Source organism: Rattus rattus, chromosome 1, assembly GCF_011064425.1.
Source record: "Rattus rattus isolate New Zealand chromosome 1, Rrattus_CSIRO_v1, whole genome shotgun sequence".
Lineage (NCBI taxonomy): Eukaryota > Metazoa > Chordata > Mammalia > Rodentia > Muridae > Rattus > Rattus rattus.
In genome coordinates this window covers 1,499,526-1,521,811 of record NC_046154.1, presented here as the reverse complement: position 1 = coordinate 1,521,811, position 22,286 = coordinate 1,499,526, and the positions used below count along the sequence as shown (strand labels likewise).

The 22,286-nt window shown below is 46.9% G+C and overlaps 1 protein-coding gene across 3 annotated transcripts; it reads right to left on the bottom strand.

Annotated features, from left to right (window-relative positions):
• Positions 1-599: 599 nt before the first annotated feature.
• On the bottom strand, positions 600-20,839 carry Zbtb5 (zinc finger and BTB domain containing 5). 3 transcript variants are annotated; one of them, XM_032891365.1, is made up of 2 exons: positions 19,391-19,895; positions 600-4,746 (listed from the first exon to the last, which is right to left on the bottom strand). In XM_032891365.1, exon 2 carries the CDS (start codon positions 4,740-4,742, stop codon positions 2,730-2,732), a length of 2,013 nt encoding a protein of 670 aa, XP_032747256.1. In that variant the 5' UTR covers positions 4,743-4,746; positions 19,391-19,895; the 3' UTR covers positions 600-2,729. The 3 variants fall into 3 exon arrangements, with proteins under 3 accessions (XP_032747256.1, XP_032747263.1, XP_032747274.1); XM_032891372.1 differs by lacking the exon at positions 19,391-19,895 and adding an exon at positions 20,679-20,839 and having other exon boundaries at positions 2,578-4,746; XM_032891383.1 differs by lacking the exon at positions 19,391-19,895 and adding an exon at positions 9,199-10,041 and having other exon boundaries at positions 2,578-4,746.
• Between the last annotated feature and the right edge of the window lie 1,447 nt (positions 20,840-22,286).

Below are 22,286 nucleotides of genomic sequence, written 5' to 3'. Positions count from 1 at the left end.
CTGTGACTTGGGGCACTAACAAAAAGAGCATCTTTTGTTTGCTGACTCAGGGAATCCGGGATCTGCTTGGCTCTGCTTCCCACACTGCCCTCAACCAGACTTCCTCCCTTTCCTCTCCCTGAGGAGATACAAGCAGAACCAGAAAAACATAGGGCCTGAACTCAATGCCATGTCCACAGTGAAAGAGCAGATTACAAAGGGGAGAAAACTGAAGGGAGAAGGCAAGCCAGCGCCATCGGTCAGCAGGAGTGAAGGCAGGATTCCCAGTTTTGATTGGTGTCCATGTCTACCCCTTGTTCCCCGTGCTCCGGGTAGGTGCTCCTTTTAAATCACCTTCATTCCTCCCCAAGGCCAGGCCACAAGCACTGCCACTGTGAACCTTCCCTTCCCACACAGCACGGGCAGGCAGGCGGGCGGGCAGGCAGGCAGGCGGGCAGGCAGGCAGGCAGGCAGCTAGCTGCAGGGAAAGCTGGAGTACCTCAAGGATGGGTGCACTCCTATCTTGGAGGCTCCACTGACTTGAAGACGACCTAGCAGTGGGTCAGTACAGAGCCCTTCCGTTTTATTTCAACCCAAACCTTAGCAAAGGAGACCGTGTGTTTAGAGGCATGAATATGACAAATCTTTAATTTTAAAATGTTTCGACCAGCATTAGCACCCGACGGGTGCCTCTACACTCGATGCCATCTCCAGAAGATTGTACATGATTATTCCGGGTTATCGTTAAGGCTAAACATCAAAAGTCAGGCCCCCAGTCCCAGTCAGAATCCCGGTGAAACTCTAGGTCACAGCAGCCCTGGGCTAGTTTCCCAGGGACCCTGGGGCAGCTTTGAGTGCTACAGCATGTTGGAGGACACTGGCCTCAAGCTTGCTTCTCACATATAGAGACTGACTACGAGGTAGATGAGATTCCAGGTCCACCCAGCAGCAGAGGCAGGCAGGCGCCATCGAGTGCCGGCACTGGCCCCAGAGCAAAGTCCACTTGTATCGAAGCTGAGTGAGGAGTAGGCTCGAAGCACCACATCTTTAAGACAGGAGGGACTACTGCTACTCTATGCCTGTGACATTAGCTCCTCACTGGTCCTCCATGCTGACCGCCTGACTCCCACTGGTCCCTATGAAGGTGGGTGGAGAGACCCACCTGCATCGAGTGTCAACGGGTGCTGACAATAAGCCACACCGCATTTCTCAAGTGACCTTCAGTGCCTTCAGTGGTCTCTTCCCCACGCTGCTCAGCAGGAGGCCAGCTTCCCACTCAGGCCCTTCCTGGGAATCAGTTCGGATGCCATGCCCTCTAGGAGCATCACAGGTCTGGCCACAGCTTCATGGTCACATCAGCCAGAGAGGACACATGCTCACTTCTGTCTTAGGATATACAGAGACATGTGGCTCTCTAAAGTTAATGAATTTCTCTGAACTGCGTACAATGGTTTGGGATCTCTGAAAAAAGTATGAGAAGAATTCTTGTTAAACTTGAGCTTACAGATACGTGTGCCTGTGCTGTTCTCCTGGGTGCATGTCAGGATGCAGCAACCTGACAGCATGCCGATCAGTGGACAGGAAGGCGGAGGATAGAGAGACCCTGACAGAATTGAATGCCACTCCTAGAACCTTGGATATTTTTGGTGAATTCTATGCTGTAGGCTGCCTGACTCTTCCAGAGCCTGTAAAGAACTGAGACACGTACGCTACTACACTTAAGTTTCAAATGACTCAACGCTGAGTTAAAGGAGCGACACCACTGAGAGCTGAGGCGAGGCTTTGAGAGCCCAGCACAGAACAGGAACGAAAGCACAGCAGCAGTAGCACCGCTGTGGCTGGTTGACTGGGTACGCCCAGGAGAGGCGTTCTATGGGGCTTGGGGGTGACGGTGGCAATGTCAAGAGCAGCTGATCGTGGGTGGCCTGGGGCATCCGATGCAGTGAAAGGCAAATGCACCATGAGAACCCATACACAGGACTCCATATCACCAGAATAAAGACAGACACCAGCTTCCCACTTACGTCAAACAAATATAGCATCGGAATTACGTTGGTTCAAACACTGCTAACACAGCACGTACAGAAACACCTCACTGTCACTCCCTACAAGGACATACTCCACTTACAACTTTAGTTTTTAGGACAAATAAAAAAAATTACTAAAAACACCTATGCCAGAGAGAGGTACTCAAAGGTACTGTTATCAAGGGCACATCTACCTGGACCCAGTGTGAGCACCATCAGAGGGCAGTGCCTGCAACTGCCAACTCGGATAAGAAGTAAAAAACACAGTCCTTTCTGAGGCCCGGGACTAGCTCAGGATACACTCTGGGCATCTGTGGCAGACAGGCTTGTCACCAGGGCCTTTTGTCAGATAGCACCAAGTCACCTGGTTACACATGGGCTTTGCATGGCTGTACAGGGATGGAATACTGCCATCACGGGAGACAGGAAATTTAATTAAATGCTCCACGGAGCTTTAAAATAGTGTTAAAATGTTTTCTGCACTTCCGTTTTTAAATGTGACACTCTTAACAATGACAAACTACTTTACGACTGCATTCCTCCACCCTAAGAAATGTGCAGGGTAAGTTAAGTGCTACACTAACAGTTCTCTGCTTACTACTGGCGGAAATTCATGAAAGCCACCGGACAGCCCAGACCCCGAGTCCAGGGCAAGAGCCGCCTGCCGGCATTGGTTTTAGCTCCAGTGCAGCCCTGGCCTGTGCCGTCCCCCGAGGACAGCCATCAGAGCAGAGTGCTGGGGAGGTTGCTGCTCTGCCAGCGCAGGCAGGTCGTCTTCGAGTGCTTATAGAGGTGGCTGGACTGACTGAACCTTTTGCCGCACTTGAGGCAGGCGTACGGCTTTTCTCCTGTGTGGACTCGGATGTGCTTCTTGCAGTCTGTCAAAGTCAGGAAAGTTTTACAGCAGATTTTGCAGGCATACTTTCGAGCTCCCTCCACAACCAAGACATTGTGCTCTGATAAGGCCTTCTTGCACTTGGACAAGACGTCCGCAGATGCCCTGGTCAACTGCGGAGGGCCAGGCTGGGAAGAGTGGCCATTTTCAAATGAGCTGGCCCCGTTCATCATTAGCTGGGAACTGGCTTGGTTTTCAGAGATCTGTGAGCTCCTGACAGAAGTTACGACTGGCATTTTGGGAGCTATTCGTCGGTAGTATGGAAAGTTACTGGCTCCTCCTCTTGGGGAACCCATCATGGCCCTGGAGAAGGAAGAGTGGAGACCCAAACCAGACCTGGGGAAGTCCATCCCAAATTGCTCTCCTTGGTAGCCTGAGGTCTGCACACAGGGCAGGCCCATCACCTCCTGCACAGGCCTGACAAAGTGGGAGTCTGCAGGCTCACTGAATGGGTTCTCTACATGGGAACCAGGGGCAGAGGACGGCCCACCTGCTGGCCCAGCCTCTGGACTCAGCAAGTATGGGGCCTCGCCTTCCAGCCTGCAGTCACTGGTGGTGTTTGGGAGGTTGTCGTCAGTGCTCTGACTTGTGCTGAAGTTACTCCCCCTGCTCTTGTTGAGAAAGTTGGAAATACTAAAAGAGGTCTTGTGTTCTAGATTATTTGTGACTTCCAAGATGTGGATGTCCCCGACCCTGTCAGTGCTGGACTGGGGATCTGAAAAGCTCCGATCGCTGCTTTCAGGGCTGAGGTCTATCTTCTCGGCACTGACCACCACTCCCTCCACCTCCACAGACTCGCTGCCCTCTGCTTGGGAGGTCACATCGCTCACTTCGTCCTGCGGCTCGGGAGAGCTCAGGGGCTCGGACTTCACCACCACTCTCATGTGCTCCTTCTCCCCAAGGCCAGCCTCAGGATTTTCACACTGGAAACTGCCTTTCTCAGCTACAGCTTCTTGTTCAAAACTAGTTTCAACCTGAGTTGCACGAGAGGCCATGTTGCCAGCACTGCCATCTGACTGGCTGGGCATTTGGGCATCTTCTTGAGCACCGAAAGGCCGATCGAACATCATAGCGCTGTCCTCCTGGTTGTCAGCCATCCCATCAGGTTTAGGATTATCCACAATTTTCAGAGAATCTGGGGAGAAGAATTCCTCCCGGGAATGAACTCCCGAAGGCCCGCTCTCTGGAGTAACATCTGAAATGGCAGATTCATCCATGGAGGATCGGAGGCGCTGCCGGGCCCGTTCTTCCACAGTCTGTTTGCGCTTGTGAAGGCGTCTCATGGGGAAGGGTGTCCGCTGGTCCAGATTGTTGCGCATGGATGAGCTCATGGGGGCTGATGGCTCCTCGACACTCTGGCTGGAACTAAGGGCTGAGCTCACGATGCTCAGTCCCAGCTGCTGCAGCATAAAAGAGCGCTGCATGCGGGCACTCTGCTCCTGGACACGCTCACTGGGGGGAGACATGGGGAGCGTCCTGGTCGTCAGGTAATGTTTACACGCCTTCACCACAGAGTTCAAATGCAGGTGAGAGGCTGCCAATAAGACATCCATAACGTTGCTCTCCCCTAGCATGAGGGTGGAGGTGTACATCATGTCAATCAGGGCAGCAAAGGCCTCTGCTGTCACTACCTCACTATCCAGCTGGATCATGTTCATGGTTTGATCTCCTTCTGCCACTGAGAACAGGGCCCGGAAATGTGTGCTGCATGCGGCCAGCACAGAGCGGTGGGCTTTGAAGTGCCTGTTCCCCACTACGATGACACAGTCACAGAGCTGCCCATGAAGTCTCTGGTAGTTCAACTGCTGAAAGATCTGCTCAAAGTGACCAGGAAAATCCATTGTCCTATACAAGACACAGAGGAAAACTGTGTTAAGACCTAACAAAGCTCAACTCAGAACCAGAACATCGAATGCACTCAGAAGTGTGTTAGCCAGGCCACGGTGGCACAAGCCTTTAATCCCAGCACTCAGATCTCTGAGTTCAAGGCCAGCCTGATCTACAAAGTGAGTTCTAGGACATCCAGGGCTATACAGAGAAACCCTGTCTCAGAAAAAAAGGAGGGGGAGGGGAGGCTGACAAGAAGGTTCAGCTAGTTAATATTCCTGATGCCAAGGCTGACAAACTGAAGTTTCATCCCTGGGTCCCACATGGAGGAAAAGGAGAAAAGCTGAGCTGTGACCACTAAACACCCACCAGGAGACAGACATACGCACGCATACAAATCAGTGCAATTTTAAACAACTTAAAAGGATGGCTGGCCACATTCGGAGCTTTTAAAGCCTATGACGTCTAGTAACGGGCCTACATATAAGACCTTGTCAACTAAGGGGCAAAAGTCAGTTCAGCTCGAGCTCCAGATCCATTAGCCCTTCATGTAACTTGCTTAGAACACTGAGGGTCTCTGTTAGAAAAGCCCCACTGAAAGCTGTTAGCAGCCAGCATTCCCGAGAACAGTGAATTCCAGGAGCCTTAGCAACCTTAGTGAAAAGGCCGAGTCTATAGTGGAGAGGATTACTAGCTATAGAGATGGGGCAGACTGCAAATATGCCCCCCCCCACACCCCTTACTGCAGTCCTGAAGCCAGCACCAAGGACACTGTCTTTTGGAGGGGTTGGGGTTTTTTAAAGGTATAAAGCAGGGCTGGAGAGATGCCTCAGAAGTTAAGAGCAGTAACTGCCCTTCCAGAGGACCCCAGTTCAATTCCCAGCAACCACATGGTGACTCCCAACCTCTGTAACTCCAGTTCCAGGGGAACTGATGACCTCTTCTGGCCTACTGCACACATGGTACAAAGACATATGTAGAAGTAAGCACTCATGTGCATGAAATAAAAAAATAAATACAAGCTAAAAAATAAAATAAAACCAGGGCACAGCAAAGGTAAATGTACAGTGGTTAATACTGAACTGGAGCTGGGATGGTGGGACCCCAGTGTGTGACAGAAATGTATCAAGTTCAGCTGTGCTCAGTGTTGTAACTTACAAACTTGCTAGAAGTACATGGATCACATGGATAAAATGTTTTACAGTAATACCTTACAATGTAAAACACAAAACAAAAAACAATAGATTCTATCTGAAAAATAATAGGAAATAACAGAAGAGGAAGTGAGGCCACAAAGAAGCCTGACTCAAAGCCATGCTCTCAGAAATGACAGGGCACCTACAGAACTAGGTAAAATGACTGCTTACAATTTCACTTAGGGTTGATAAATAAGTCTTCCTTTAGGTAGCATGTGTCGTTTCTTTTTTAAAAGTAGCATTTTTAAAAGATAGGGAAATATTCGCAGATAAAACAGTAGGTTTACTTTAACCCTAGTGAGGCACCTCTGGGGCTTCCTATTGGCTCTATACAGAAACACAAGCCGTCCATTTTGTCTTTGAGGACAGGGAGCTGAATGAATGAACTGCTAACTAAGCCTGGTTCACAGACATGTCCGCAGAACACCTAGCATGTCTAGTACCATAGAGAAACAGACCAGCAAGATGGATCTACCCCTCAGGGAGAAAAGACTAATAAACAGACAATTCTAAGGAAGATGCGGGGGCCCCTGCCTCTGATAGCCGGGAAGGGGTGCTGAAGCAGACTCTCCCGAGGGCGGGCCCAGGAGTGCTGAGTGGAAGCGAAGCTCTGAGTCAGTCTGCAGTTCCTCACCTCCACCACTCCCACCTCGACCTGCTCAATGAGTCGCAGTGTGAGTGGCCAGGCTTGTCCTTCCCGGGGAGACTGGACTTTTGTATGTGTGGGATAACTGGAAAGCCCAATAAAGTACTTGGCTCCCATATGGTAAAACACATCCATCTTCAAGGACAGCCCAATCACTCAGCTTCCCTCAGTCTAGCCTTCTCGTCTACTGCGAATGTGAAGGAGCAGCACACTGGGGAAAAGCCTCTAACACAGTGCCAGCACCAGGGGCTGGGGAGATGACGGCTCACTGGTTAAGAGCACTGGCCGCTCTTCAGAGGACACAGGTGACTCCTGTGTGGCTGGTCACAACTGTCTGTAGCTCCACCTCCAGGGGACCTGACACCCTTTTCTGGACTCCCACTGACACCAGGCACACAAGTAATGCAGACATACATGCAGAGAAAATACTCACAACACATAAAATGGAGTAATAATTCTGATGAAAGCAAAGCACCAAATAAACAGAACAGAGTCGGGGACCATTTGGGACAAACAGAAATGATTAGGGGGAAACTGAGGTCAAAACAAAACAAAGCACCTGCGACCAATGTCCTTAGATGAGATAATATGCCCATAAAAGTACTTTTCCTCCTTTTTTAAAAGATGATTTCTTTATCTTATGTGTAGGGGAGTTTTGTCTGCATGTGTGTCTGTGGGCCGTGTGCATGCCGGGTACTGTGGAGGCAGAAGTCACGGCCTGAACTGACTTGGGGGTGGTCGTGAGCTTCCGTGTGGTGCTGGCACTGAACCTGGAGACCAAGCAGTGCTCCTCTGAGTGCCTGCAGTGGCGTGTGTGAGATCCTGGCTCCAGGGAGGCTGAGGCAGGCAGACTGAGTTCAACGCTGGCCTGTGGGGAGGGGAGAGAAGGAAGAGAGAAGGAGAAAAGGTACTGGACATTCGAAATGGCAAGGAGTATTAACAGAATTGGAAGAAAATGGTTGCGCAAACCTCCCAGATTAAGACAAAGGAGAAACAAAATTGAACAAACACAAGATTAGCTAATGAGCTGCCTAACTCTGACCTCAGAAACTCAGACGGAAAATGGAAACGTGATTGAGAAAACAGTGCAGGGTCTGGTGAGTGGCTCCGAAGGTAAGGCACTTCCTGCCCAGACCGGGCTCAGTCCTGGGAGAGAAATGATAACCGCGAGTTGTCCTTGAACTGTGTGTGCACAAGCACACAATCACCAATCAATATTATGAAACTTTAAATTAAAAAAGGGTGAGTTTGGGAGCCAGAGGTGGGATTAAAGGTGCACACCACCATGCCTGGATCTAAATTGGCTGGGTAGGATCTAGCCCCAAAGCCCCACTCCCTTAACCTGCCGTCTCCTAGCACACAGGATTCAGCTCCATTCCACTTCCTGGTGTCTCTAATACTCGAACCATGTATTTCATATTTTTCCTTTCTAAGCTTGCTAAGCTTGTTCTTGGCTGGGCTTTTTTGAGACTTCCTTTGCCAATGCAATTAATCTGAGTCTCTTCACCTTAGCCTCAGGCAGATTCTTCAAACAAGGGCAAAAAAGTAGCCACATTCTTCACCAAAATACCACAACAGTCAGTCTCTAGGCCCCATACTGAAATTCCCCACTGAGACCTCTCAGGCCAGGTCTGCACAATTCAAATCACTCTCAGTAATGAGGTCCTCCATATGCCCCCTATGATAGCCCATTAAGCCCTATTAAAGCATTCTACCGCCACCCAAATCCAAAATCTCAAAATCCATTCTTCCGAACAAAGGCGTGGTCAGCAATCACAGCGGTACCCAGTCCCTGGGACCAACCTCTGTCTTAGGTTTGTACTGCTACGAACAGACACCGAGACCAAGTTTTATAAAAGACAATTTAATTGTGTCATCATCAAGGTGGGAATAGGGCAGCATCTAGGCAGGCATGGTGCAAGAGGAGCTGAGAGTTCTACATCTTCATCTAAAGGAAGACTGATTTCCAGGCAGCCAGGATAGGGTCTTAAAACCCAAACCCACAGTGACACACCTACTCCCACAAGGCTACACCTACAAATAGTGCCACTCCCTTGGCCAAGCATATTCAAACCACGACAGACGATAATAGTCTATTTGGTGCCTTTTCAACAAGCAGCAGTTGTGAGAAAAATCTGCTTACTTTTTAAAATGTCAGTGGACTATTGAGAAGAAAAGACCACTTTTCTATAGAAGGTCACTCACTAAAATGCCAAGGTCTGATGCCAGCCCTGCTTTCTACAGAGCACTTTCAACCTGAAGGTGGGATCCCAAGAGCACTGCTTTGAAGAAAGTTTCCCATGGTCCACAGACCTTTAACAAGAGGCTACTGACGAGGCGAAAATGACCCACGACAAAGGTTTACATAATAGTGGGAGATAGAACAGGGCATATCTTTAAAACAACAGCAGCAGCAGCAGCAGCAGCAGCAGCAGCAGCAGCAGCAGCAGCAGCAGCAGCAGCAGCAGCAACAGGGCCAGGCATGATAGCACACCTTTTAAATCTCAGCACTTGGGAGGCAGAGACAGGCAACTTCCAGGGTTACAGAGACCCTGTCTCAAAACAAACAAAAACAAAAAGTTGTTTTCCTACATAGCCCCACGCAGGCCTCAAATGCTATCTTCCTACCTCAGCTTCCTTAGAAATGTGCATGACTTGTGTAGTTGAGTTGGGGATTCAGGTCAATGGTAGAATGCTTCAAGCTCAAGATTCCAGTTTCATTCTTCAGTTATTCCGTGATGTGTATCTTCAGAGAAAACTACCCTGAGGCGAGAGGGGAACTGGCCAGAATAAAATGAACTTACTCTGGGCATGGTGGTCAGCTATCTCAGCACTTAGACTAAAGCAGGCCAACTGTGGACTTGATGCCAGCCAGTGTTGCCTATGCCATTGGTCCCAGCACTTCTAAAAGTAGGCTGAGAGGCTATAGAGAGATGGCTCTTGGGTACTGTTACCTGACACTAGCTGGACAACCTCCCATAGCTCCCACTTGTATTCTGTTTATGGTCTGTCTCAGACATACCTTGGGAACTTTCACACCAAATCCAGCATAGCTCTCCAATCCCTCAAGACTAAAATCAAAGAGTGGGAACTGGAACCACTTTGGTAGGAGAGGAGATATTCAGGAGCTACCTGAAAATCTGAGTCCCACCCGTAGACAAAGATCCACAGGCAATGAATGACCACAGAGAGAGGGAATTATCCATTCCTCGGGATGAACCTAACTGGTTAGCCAATAAAAGTGTTCAGACCTTAATATACACACAGACAACAACAAGTCTCAGTGGGTTGTATTAGTTTATCTGTACATCTAAACAACAACAACAACAGCAGCAGCAGCATGATGAGGCCGTCAGACTGAGAGACTGAAAAGGGCAGGGTAGGGGCTTAGTGCTCTTCTGGAAGACCCAGGTTCAATTCTGAGCACCAAAAACTTAACTCCAGTTCTAAGAGACCTGACACCCTTTGCTGGCCTGTGAGGGCACCAGGCATGAACGTGTACATAGACAGACACACATACATAGACAGACACACAGGCAGGCAAAACATCCATGCACATAAAAATAAAAATAAACCTTTAAATATGTGTGTATACATTTTTAAAGAGAGAGATACTTGTGTGCTTCCACTTGGCTATCATATGCTACTAAACAGACCCCAGAGAAGTTAAACTGTCTTTGAGAACGCCGCGATGAGAGAGAGAGGCCAACACTGCTGTCAGCTAGAAGAGGCACCTGTCTCCCAGGAAAAGTTCACGGTCTGACAACTTACATAAGTGTGTCCCTGTCGTGGTGTCAGCTTCCTGGGAACTGGTAGCACTGTTCTGAAAAGGTGAAAGTAAGGGCCTTCCCTGGTTTGCTGCAACCATTAATAAACCCATTTCCTTTTATTGTTCTGTTTCCCAGTTTCTTCAAGAAGCAGTGGTCTCATAAATCTAAATAACCCCCTTCCCCAATAACAGCAGCAAAGGAAGCCACATCTGCACTGAAGGCCATCGAAACTGATAACCATCAAGACTACGAAGAAATGGACTGTTTCAAACTGAGACCGAAATGCTGTTACTGTTCCCTCCCCATCTTAAAAGATTTATTTATATTTTATGCATATGAGTGTCTTGTCTGCACATGGGCCTGGTACCCTTAGGAGCCAGAAGGGGGCGCTAAATCCCCTGCCACTGGAGTTACTGAATCAGTAATCTACCACGTGGGTGCTAGGAACCTAACACAGGTCAGTCCTCTACAAGAGGAAAAAATGCTCCTAGCCACTGAGCTCTCGCTCTAGTCCCTGCCCCCACCACCCATTAGTCCCTTTCAATAGCCATCTCTAAACAACTTCTGTATCTAACCCAACATTCTTGTGACTATTGGGTACAACTTTTCGTATGAGGGAAGGCAGGATGGCTCAGAGGGTAAAGGTGCTTGCCGCATACGCTTGAGGCCCTGAGTTCAATGCACAAAGGCCATAAAGGTGGGCAGACCCAACTCCACAAAGTTGTCCTCTCACATCCATATATCATGGCACACATGCTACCTACCCACAATAAATAAATTCAAAAACATCTAGAATGGTTTTGTTATTTTTTAAATCTTTTTTTAAAAAAAGATTAATTTTATGTATGTGAGTACACTGTAACTGTCTTCAGACACACCAGAAGAGGGCATCAGTCCCATTACAGATGGTTGTGAGCCACCATGGAGTTGAAGGGAATTGAACTCAGGACCTCTGGAAGAGCAGTCGGTGCTCTTAACCACTGAGCCATCTCTCCAACTCTTGTTGTTATTTTTAAGACAAGGTCTCACTAAGTAGTTCTAGCTGTCTTGAAAGTCACCATGTAGACTCAGGATAGTCTCAAACTCAGAGATCTACCCCCTGGATGCTAGGATTAAAGGTATGCACCACTATGCCCCACAACACCTATGTTTTGTCAAATTTAGCAGACCATTAGCTTCTACTAACCCAAAGCTAAGAATGTCAAAGTATCGGAAGTGTACAGAAGACATTTCCTGATGTCCCCACCAATGCACATGGTAAACACACTAATTCATGACTTCCTTTTGTTCTGTGACGACAAAAGTTCATGCGACCTCTTCCAGCAGAGTATGTTACTCAGGGTAAATAATCTATGTTCACTGCTCTGACTCGGAATAAACCATTTCTTATACTGCTCGGAACAAGAGCTCATTTTTACATTGACACAGCGTAACTTATAAAGGCAGAAATAGAGCCATGAGTTAAAGCCAACAATCCTGAAGGTAATACTGGTGTCATTTTCAGTATGTTCTCTGTCCCTAAGTGCCACAGTCAATATTCCAAATGCACGTGCAAAGAGGAATGAATCACTGTGACTCTCAGCAGCCAGCCAAGAGCATGAACGTGCAGGAGGCTCTGATTCATGCTGCCTTCATCTGTAATCCCCACAGCAGACCTCACGGGGACTCCGTGAGAGAGATGTATGCTACTGGGAGGAGCTAGAACCAAGAAGTAGGAGAGGGAAGCAACAGCAGCCAAGTAAGGGCCCAACTTTATGGCAAATTCAGCCTTGGCCTTTTCTAAAAGGGGAGCTCTGGAGCATTAAAAAAAAGGCCCCAGGGTTAGGGATTTAGCTCAGCGGTAGTGCGCTTGCCTAGCAAGGCCCTGGGTTTGGTCCCCAGCTCCGGAAAAAAAAAAAGAAAAGAAAAAAAAAAAAAAAAAAAAAAGGCCTCAGAGGCTGGAGATGCTCAATGGTTTAAGAGTGACAGAATCCTTCCAGACTGTAAGCCTGACTTCAAGACCATTTCAGCCTTGGCAACCTCCAAGGTTCATTTTAAGCCCATTCATCCTCCAAGACTGTAAGACAGAACTAAATGAAGTTGTGAGGTGAATATCCCAAATGGTAGGAAACCTGTTAACACTTCCTCACAAGTCAACAGTCAACTAGTACCTCTAAAAAGCTGTTTTTGATTCGTCTGTCTGTCTACAATGTCTTTGGAGGAAACTGCTTTCTACCCCCTCCCCCCTTTTTGAGACAGTCTCATGTAGCTATCTCCTCACCCAAGAATGAACTCAAACTTCTGCCACTCCCACCTCTACCTCCAGAATGCTGGGATTAAGGTCTATGACATCAGGATCAAACCTGGGGCTTTGTGGATGCTATGTCAACAGTCTACCAACTCAGCTACATCCGGCCCTTTCCTGCCCACTCTTGAGCCATGTAGTAAAGGTCATAGAGCCCACGGTTCTGACAGGTGATTTGGAGTGGCATGGCCAACTTGACACCCACCGCACAGAGGAGAGTTATAATGACCCGAGCCGCGCAGGTTAAAGTCTGCTCTCTGGACTTTTAATTGATGCTATCAAGGAGATACTGATATCCAGATAAAAACCGTGAGGGAATTTAAGTCTAGCACTGACGGTAGCCACTTTTACCAACTGGAGAATGAGACCAAAGCAAGAAAAAGCAGTGTTCAAAGAATACATCCCCGGGCTGGAGAGACGGCTTGGCAGTTAAGAGCACTGACTGCTCTTCCAGAGGTCCTGAGTTCAATTCCCAGCAACCACATGGTGGCTCACAACCATCTATAATGAGATCTGATGCCCCCTTCTGATGTCTGACACTATAGTGTACTCACATACATAAAATAAATCTTTTTAAAAAACCCCAAGACCCAATCATGACTAAAGCTAGTATCACCATAGAACTTCTTGATTTCAGGAGCTGAAGAATTCTCCTTTTACTTTAGTGTATATCAATGTGCCTTTTTCATTACTATAATGAAATACAAGCTCTCATATAAGACACCTCTGGTCAGAGCGGCTATCTCACCTTGTGACGGATGGCATCCCAACAATAAGAATAAAGCAAGAGGAAGAGATCATAGGAAGCCAGAGAGCCCAACATCTTAACGTGACTACTCTGGGGACCAAACTTCCAATATATGAATCTCTAGGCGACAACCAAACTATAGTACTTGGCTCATGTCGGATCTTTGCCATGTAGTCAAAGATGAGGTTCAAGTTACACTTCTCTGAAAAAAAAAAATCTAAGAAACGGCTATTTTTAAAACTGTTCTGGAGGGAGGCTGGAAAGATGGCTCAGCAGTTAAAGGTGGAGCACAAGCTGTTCCTCCACAGGACTCCAGTGTGATTCCCAGCACCCGCGCAGCAGCTAACAAGCCTTTGTAATTCCAGTTCCAGAAGTCCAGTGCCCACTCTGGCCTCCGTGGGAACCAGGCACTCACATGATCACAGATATATATACAGGCAAAACACCCATACAGATATAATAGAAATAATATTCAAAACATCTTTTTAACGCCAGGTGCAATGGATCACATCTGTAATCTCACCTCTCAGGAGGATAAGACAGATGGACACCAAATTTGATGCCAGAGTAGACTACAAAGTGAGTTTCAGACCAGCCTGGCCTACATAACAAAGCACTGGCTCAATAATCATATGGGCAAAACTTTTTGGATAAAAGAAATATTAAAATTCCCTTAGTTTGTAAGATATAGAATTTGCTACTCTATGTTCTGATAGAAGACAACTGGAAATCAAGATCATTGTTACTTAAAACTATTAAGCAACTCTAAGAGAATCTGAGGTCCAGTCTAAAGGCTTTCAGGGCCTGACAGGTGACTCAGTGGTTGAGTGCTTGCTGCTCTTACAGAGGACCTAAGCATGTTCCTAGCTTCACTGGGCAGCTCACAACCATCTGAAATTCCAGCTCCAGGAGACCCATGCCTTCTTTGAAATACTATTCAAAACATCTTTTTAAAGCCAGGTGCAATGGATCACATCTGTAACCTCACCTCTCAGGAGGATAAGACAGATGGACACCAAATTCTCAGCAGGACTGCACATGCATGCATGTAAATAAAAATAAATCTTAAAAAATACGAATAAAAAATAAAAGTTGTATGTGAGCTCTCACTGAGCAGATAGGAATTTTACCCCAAAGCGGCCTTTCTAAAACCTTCTAATGAGTGGGGGCGGGGAGGTTCATGTTTCTTAAATAAACCTCAAAAAATGATTCACTATGGGTATGTATGGCTGGAAGAACAGCAAACAATCTATTACTTGGTTCCTCTGACCCACAGTGTGTGTACAGTACAATTATTACCTGAAAAACAGATTTTCAGTAATGTCTAAAGTATGATGAAGAAAATGCATTAACACCACTGCTTAGGACATCAGTGTGAATACTCAAAAAAACTGGCCATTTTCTCTACAGATTGACTTCCTTAATAATGTTTAGACTGGAGAGATGGCTCAGTGGTTAAGAGCACTGACTGCTCTCCCAGAGGTCCTCAGTTCAAATCCCAGCAACCACATGGTGGCTCACAACCATCTGTAATGGGATCTGATGCCCTCTTCTGGTGTTTCTGAAGACAGCTACAGTGTACTTATATAAAAAAATCAATAAAGAAATCTTTAAAGGCGGGAGAGAGAGAGAGAGAGAGAGAGAGAGAGAGAGAGAGAGAGAGAGAGAATGAATATAAATGTTCCATTCCCAGCAGCCACAGACTTGTGTAGTCTAACTCATGTTCCAGTGGACCCACCCATTTCTGGCCTCTTCATACACGCAGTGCATAGGCACAAATAAGCAAAACAGCCACATGCGTAAGATAGACATACATAAATCTAGAACACTACTAAGAAGTAGGGGCTGAAGAAGTTGCTCAGTGTCTACCAGAACTTGCTGCTCTTCTAGAGGACCTGGGTTTGATTCCCAGCACCCACATGGTGGCCCACAACCTCCTGTATATCCAACTCCAGGAGATCCAACTTCTGCTCTCCTTAGGCACTGCTCAAAAGTGGTGCACAAAGTAGCAGACAAATCATCCATAAACGTAAAATAAAAATAAAGGTGGAAACTAATTAATCAGTAAAGTAAAGTAAATGCAGTGTCCAACACACACAATGTCAACACTCAACAAGTGGAGGCAGGAAGATAAGAAGGTCGTCCTCCAACACACGAGGCCAACCTGGGCTACATGTGATCCTGTCTCAGGGGGGAGCAGGGAGGAGGCAAGACGGCTCAGCAGGTAAAAGCACTGATGTGCAAGTGAGCAACCAGAGTTCCACTCCTCGACTCCACATAAAGGTGGAAGGAAAGAACAGACTCCTGAGAGTTCTCTTACCTCTACACTACGCTTGCACAACGGTGTGCACAGAGCACAAATACCTTCCATTGCATTTTATTCCCAACAGAGGAATTTACTTCTTGCTGGGCACCATGGCTTTCTCCTATAACTTCAGTACTTACAAGGCAGAGAGGTAGGAGGCTGGCAACAAGGCAACAAGTTTGGGACCAACCTGATGTACAGAGCAAGTTCCAGGCTACACAGAGCTACAGAGGGAGACTTTGTCTCAAAACAAGGAAAAGAAAGTAAAGGAAGGAAATTTTAATTCTGTTTTGATTTTCTGAGATAAAGATTTCTGTGTAGCCTTGGCTGTCCCGGAACTCACTCTGTAGACCAGGCTGGCCTTGAACTCAGAGTTCTGCTTGCCTGCCTCCTGAGTGCTGGGTTCAAAGGTGTGCATCACTTCCTCTGGCTAGAGTATTATTTCTGAGTGGGGGTTGGGGTGACATTTTCTGAGAAAGAAAGCAATGTCTAGGTAATGGGGACACTGATATTTATAGGGTTGACAAACAGCCTTCACTGATTCCATTCTGCCCCTCTCTAACTTTGTCCTCCTGGGTTCCCGCTCTGCAGTTACCTTGGATTCTAGGAATAATACGACAGATGAAAAATCGTCTTTAGAACAGAGAAATGGAACTAACCCTCCTATCAATGGCTGGGAAAGGTCTCCCAGGCCCAAACAGGAGCAAATCACCCCAAGACTGGAACAGAGGTTCTCCTAAAGCAAGAGAAATCTTGTGGGAAGCAGATGCAAATGCCAATGGGGCAGCAGCTGCTCTAGAACCAGAACAAGGACAGTGACCAGTCAGACCACTGGCCTGACCAGGATTACCTGCTCTGCCAGCTGTGCAAACTTCAGTCTCTGCCTGTTTCCCTTCCCTACAACATCTCAAGTTCTTGTCAGCTGAGACAAGACAGATCCGCGATCACTGAACCCGTCTGCCCTGCCCTATGTGCTCACACCGATTAAAGCTGCTTTTCCACCCTTCACCAATGTTGTGCTTGGTTGGCAATGCTGGGCCAGGTGGGACTGGCCTACTGGGCCTTCTAGAGGCCTTCTGCCCTAAACCTCTAGTAATAGTCTCTTACCAGTAAAAAGGTAGAGGACAGAAAAAGTTAATTTCTTATATTGAGTTTGCTTTTAAAGCAGTATGAGTCACATAAAATTTATGATGTTCAGTATCTGACCATGCTGAGCTGCTTTTGAGCTTCTGGTCAATAAGGAATACGACATATGTTGCACTAGACGTGTTATGGGTGTGTATATGTGTAGCCTTTCTGGGAGGAGGAAACAGGTTTTGTTTCCCTTGACATCTTTCCTTGACCTCTCTGTAGTAGAAACTAAAGTAGGATAACAAAAGGTGAATGTCAGGCAATTTTAGAGAAAGATATGTTGAGATGATTTCATTTTATTAAGATGTATTGAAAAATCAATTATACCATGTTAACAATATCATATACAGGGGAAAACAGGAAGCAATTCATTCTAGTCATTTTAATTTGAAAAGCTGACTATAAAGGATTTATAAACCCACTTTTTGATTATAAAAATTAACAATTATCATGTATAATTTCCAAAAAGTACACCACCATTTAATCATTCATTAAAGTTTGCAAAACAAATACTTTGTTAATTTCCATTTATATAAGGGAGAGCCTCGCTCCTCATCAGCTCTTCTTAGTAACAAACTTCAAGAGCATGAAGGCAGATTGGTAAAACTCACTCATTACGATTACAACGAAGTAACTGAGGACAAGTCTTTTAATTGCTCCACATTTTATTAAGCCTGAAATGCCAGTGGCTATAAACTGAACGGTTCTGTGTAACACAAGAAGATGGAAAGAATGCTGTTGGTTTTGTTTGTTTGTTTGGAGACAGGGTCTCCTGACCTGGCATCCAGGGTGCTCGAACCGAAGGTCTGAGCTCCATGTAAACATTATCAACTAAGCTATAATAAGCTTACTTATGACATCCTCTCCTCAAAGAAAGTAAAGTTTAATAAATTAGTTTCAGGGCTGGAGAAATGGCTCAGCTGTTAAGAGCACTGACTGCTCTTCCAGAGGTCCCAGGATCAATTCCCAGCATGGCAGTTCACAGTTGCCTGTAACTCCAGTTTCAGGGGATCCCACACCTTCACACAGACATGCACGCAGGCAAAACACTAATGCACCTAAAATATAAATTATTTTTTAAAGCCTAGTTTTAGAGTTGAAGAACCACTAGAACTATCACATATTCAATTATGATAGGTCAGAAGAAAACTTATCTACAGATAAGCTTGAATACTAAGATCCTAGCATCTTTTCTATTATAATCAAGTCACTTCTCCCACATCATCTCTAATCTGTTCAGGCCAGTAACAAAAGCTTTTGAAAAAGTTTCCCTCAGTCGTTGAGAGCTTTGGGGGCTGCTTCTAGGAATTTGGCATTTGTCGCTGGGCTTGGACAAGGAAGTAGGCGCCGATAAGAATATTAGAAAGAGTGACCGTGGGGTTCCGCTTACTTCTTTGCAATCTAACTACCTTGTGGGATCTCTTTTACTACTTCGCTTGATTACTCTGTCTTTGATCTAAGAACTGACCATGTGTTTTGGATGTACCCAGAATGATATAAAAGCAGACTGGGAAAGAATAAAGCTGCTTCAGCCTCAGTACCGGCTGAAGTCATGGTATAGTTTTGTCTAGTTTTTTTTTCCCCCCTTTTCAGTCCTCACTCCCTCCCTTGAGACTCTGTTGACTGACTGACCTGGCTTAGTCAGAAGAGGGTGTGGGATCCCTTAGGACTGGAGTTACAAATGTGAGCTATCATGTGGGTGTTAGGCATCAGAAGAAGTCCAGGCATTACTCCTAACCACTGAGCCATCTCTCCAGTTCCCATAAAAAAAAAAAAAAAAAGTGTTTTAGCAAAGAGAATGATAACTAGAACCCAAAGGCAAGACCAGAAAATTGTAAGGAGCAGGAATCTAAGAAGCACCAGGTCTTTGAACATGTGAGACGGTCACCTCAGACAAAGGTGCAGTGTGGTGCTGTACTCACTCCATCCCTGTTTAACAAGAGCAAGTGCAGCCAAAGAGCGCGGGCTCACAACCAACACCAGGAAAGCGCATTTACAGTTAACTCACATTCTGAGACATTGCTTGAGTTGCATGTTGACATGGAAGCTGTATTTAGGGTCCTTTTTCCCCTTTCTTAGGAAACTGGAGGCCAACTCAGGAGTCAGCACCACACCACCTTCTGCTGCTCTCACTCACCACGGAACACAGGACTTTAAAGTATTTTTTTTAATAGGATATAATTCATGTTAAGAACTTGACATACCAAGTGCATTTTGGTAAATACCAAAACGTGCATTTTGCTGTCCAAACAATTTTTTTTTTAATTCTTACACTTGGGTAGTCTAGAATAGTCTCTTCTGAACACACTGACCCCTAAAAGTGGGAAAATGCCCCATCTATAACGTGCTTTTACCCAAAATCTTATTACTTATTAGTTCAGCAGAATTCTACTGGAGACACATTAACTACCTAGAATAAAATATGGCCAGCACCCCAGCAGACAAAAAAGTTTTGTTTCCACCCAACTTTTAGGGAGGAAAAAAAAGGCAAATCTTCAGAAAACAGACTTCTCACAAAGCCCTGGACCATTTATTTGCAAACCCCAAGAGCCCAGAATGAGCCCGCGAGCTATTGACCTTACCTGGCGGGTCACCAAGGCTGCAGCAGCGGCCAGCTCTGTCTCTCTTGTCTTCCCAAGCTTGCTGAGATTTCCAGAAGGGTTAAAGGGACAGCGGAAGGCCTTCCTTTGGCTTACAAGCTTTTCTTTAACACTCTCCTCTGCCCTCTGTCCTTTCCCCTACCCAGTAAGCCTTTAGCTTACTGCCAACCACAAGACTTTTCAGCAAATGAAAACAAAAATCTCTAGCAAAACAATCAAGTGCCCGGTCCACTTTTTAAAACCATATAAAGCACAGCATGTCATACAAAGACAAATCACCAAGGATTAAGGCACAGTATTCTCTTCAATCTCTATAAGCTAAATGTGTGTAAATACAACTCAACACTACAAGTACATGTTTTGGAAATATTTGCTTTCAGTCCTTGAAAGCTACGAGTGTTAGTAATTTAAATTAACCAGACTCAGAGCACACTACTAAGGTAATCAAGACCTTGCTGAGTCTTTGACCCAAAAATTTTCCTCCCAAAAAAAAAAAAAAAAAAACCCAAAATGTGGCTCCTACAATATTCTCCACTATGCTCAGAGATAGATTGACCATAGTAAGTGGCACTTTAGATAAACAAAACAAAGCAGGAACCCTTAACCCACTCCCTTATTTCTACTGTTGTTTACATGCAAAGCAGTCGGTCCTCCAAAGGGAAGATGGGACCGCTGTCTCTTAACACCGCACCCCACAGGTCCTCGCACGAAGCCTGGAAGAAGTGGCCATTCAATAAATGCTTACTAAACACTTTTGTCTAACAAGTTGGGGCATTCCCAAACGCTGACTCCACCCCTGTTGTCGGCCGCCGGCTCCCGAATCTAGACAGCTTATGGCCTTGCTCAGATGAAACGAAGCCTCAGCGTTCAGGAAGACCCAGGACAGAAGCAAGAGGGCCACTCGTCTCCATCCCGCAGGGCAGCCGCTCCCCGGCTCATCCCGCCAGGATGCAGATCCGGAGCGAGTTCCCACTGCATACGGAGAGGCTCCATCTCCAGCGGGAGATCCGCAGGGCACTAGTCCCTGCCCCACCCCGCACAGACGCCGGGCGTCGGGACACAGGGGACGCCTGCGCACAAGAACCGGGCTACCACCCGCCTGGCCCCTCCGAGGCGAAGGGTAACAATACCCCTCCGCAGCAAGACAAGGTGGACAGGCGGCCCCGGTATGTCTGCGCGCTCCCCGATACCTCGGCGCGCTCCTGGTGCTCAACCGCCTGCACGTGAGCGCGCCGCGCCAAGGCCACTCTAGCTGATAGGGACGCCTCACCTGAGTCGGGCTCCGCCCCCCTTCTCCTCGCAGGAGGAGGCGGTGGCCCTCCTCCGCTCGGACCGACCCTGTGAAAGGAGGCGGGAAGGTCCAGACTAGCGTCCCCGGCGGCGACTTCCGCCCGCCCCGCCCCGCCCCTTGCTCCCGGGTCCTTCAGCCCGTTCGCGCGGTTCTTTGAGAACCCGGCGGAGGCCGACAGTAAACGGATGTGAGGTACACATGTCACCGCCCCCACAAACCTCCAATGGCCAATCATCAGGAGGGCGGGGCCACGGCAGGAGTGACGTCCTGAAAATCTGACCAATCCGCAGCCCCAGAACCCTGGCTGTGTTTACTACCACAGCATCCGTGAGCTCTCTGACCAATCACAATTTGCCTTACAGCATGTAAAATTGATCTCAAAGGCCTTCGAAGGCGGGACTTGTCACTTAGCAACACCAGGTTTGGCCTGTAGAAAAGCTATTTTTGTGTTACACCCAATCAAGACTCAGCACGAATAAGGAAAGCTAGTGTTTTCCATCTGCTTGAGCCAATCGCAATGACTACTCCCAGCCCCGAGTCCCTCCATTGGCTGGTGCTGACGGCTTTCCTACCTTCGTCCCGCAGTGACCTGGAATCTGAAGAGCTGGTGGCCTCCTCACCCTGCGAGCTGTAGGTTATTTCTAACTTGTTTGAGAAAAGAGAAAAACGAAACCCCAAGGAGCCATTTGAGCCGAATGGATCCCAAAGGCAAGCTTCACGATGAGTAGGAAATGCCGTTGGTCTAATGGTGGTTGGGCCGATCGTCGCCCGCATCACGTCTCAGTTGCTCAGACGTCCCAGCCTAGCAACGGGAGGGTCCGAACCGGCGAGTGCCGCCGAGCTCTGAAGTGAGTGACCTCAGGAGGCGACACGCAGGCTTCTAATACAGTTAGAACGATCGAATACCGTGTCTTGCAAGTCCCTTCCGACGTTAACGCCTGGAAGTGTCTGTGTCTTTGGCTTTGTTTAAGGCCATGGTTCATTAGTTGGTGACTTTCAATTGATGGTCAATTCTTGACGTTTTACAGTTCACATACGTGTACACCAGCGAGCAGTAAAATCAAGATATATGTTCTGGATTGCTTTTCTGTTGCTTTGATAAAACTGACCAAAGCAGTTTGGAAGAGGAAAGTGTTTATTGGGCTTATCACCATGGTTTCGGAAAGTCATGGAAGGAACTCTAGCAGAAACCATAGACTCACGCTGCCTCCTGGCTTGGACTCAGCTGTCTTTCTTTTGCTCTGTACCGCCTGTGTGAGGATGGACAGGCCACAAGGGATGGACCTTACTAAATCAGTTAGCAAGCAATCCCTCTTCCCAAGTGGCTACAGTAAAAACTAACGAAGACAATATAAAATGCTGACAATAAGCCAAGCACTAATGAAAAACCCTTTCCCATATGTAGATCATATGGTAATTCTGTAACTAGATAATATTTCCTATCATCCTATTAGTAAACAACAAAGGACAACAAAGCTTGTAAGTCGACACCTTTCCCATTTTTTGGTGGGACTGCCATAGATGTTCTCCTTGAAGAAATCTCAAATTTTAAAATATACATTCTCTTCTTGCTGGCAAATTCTTTCT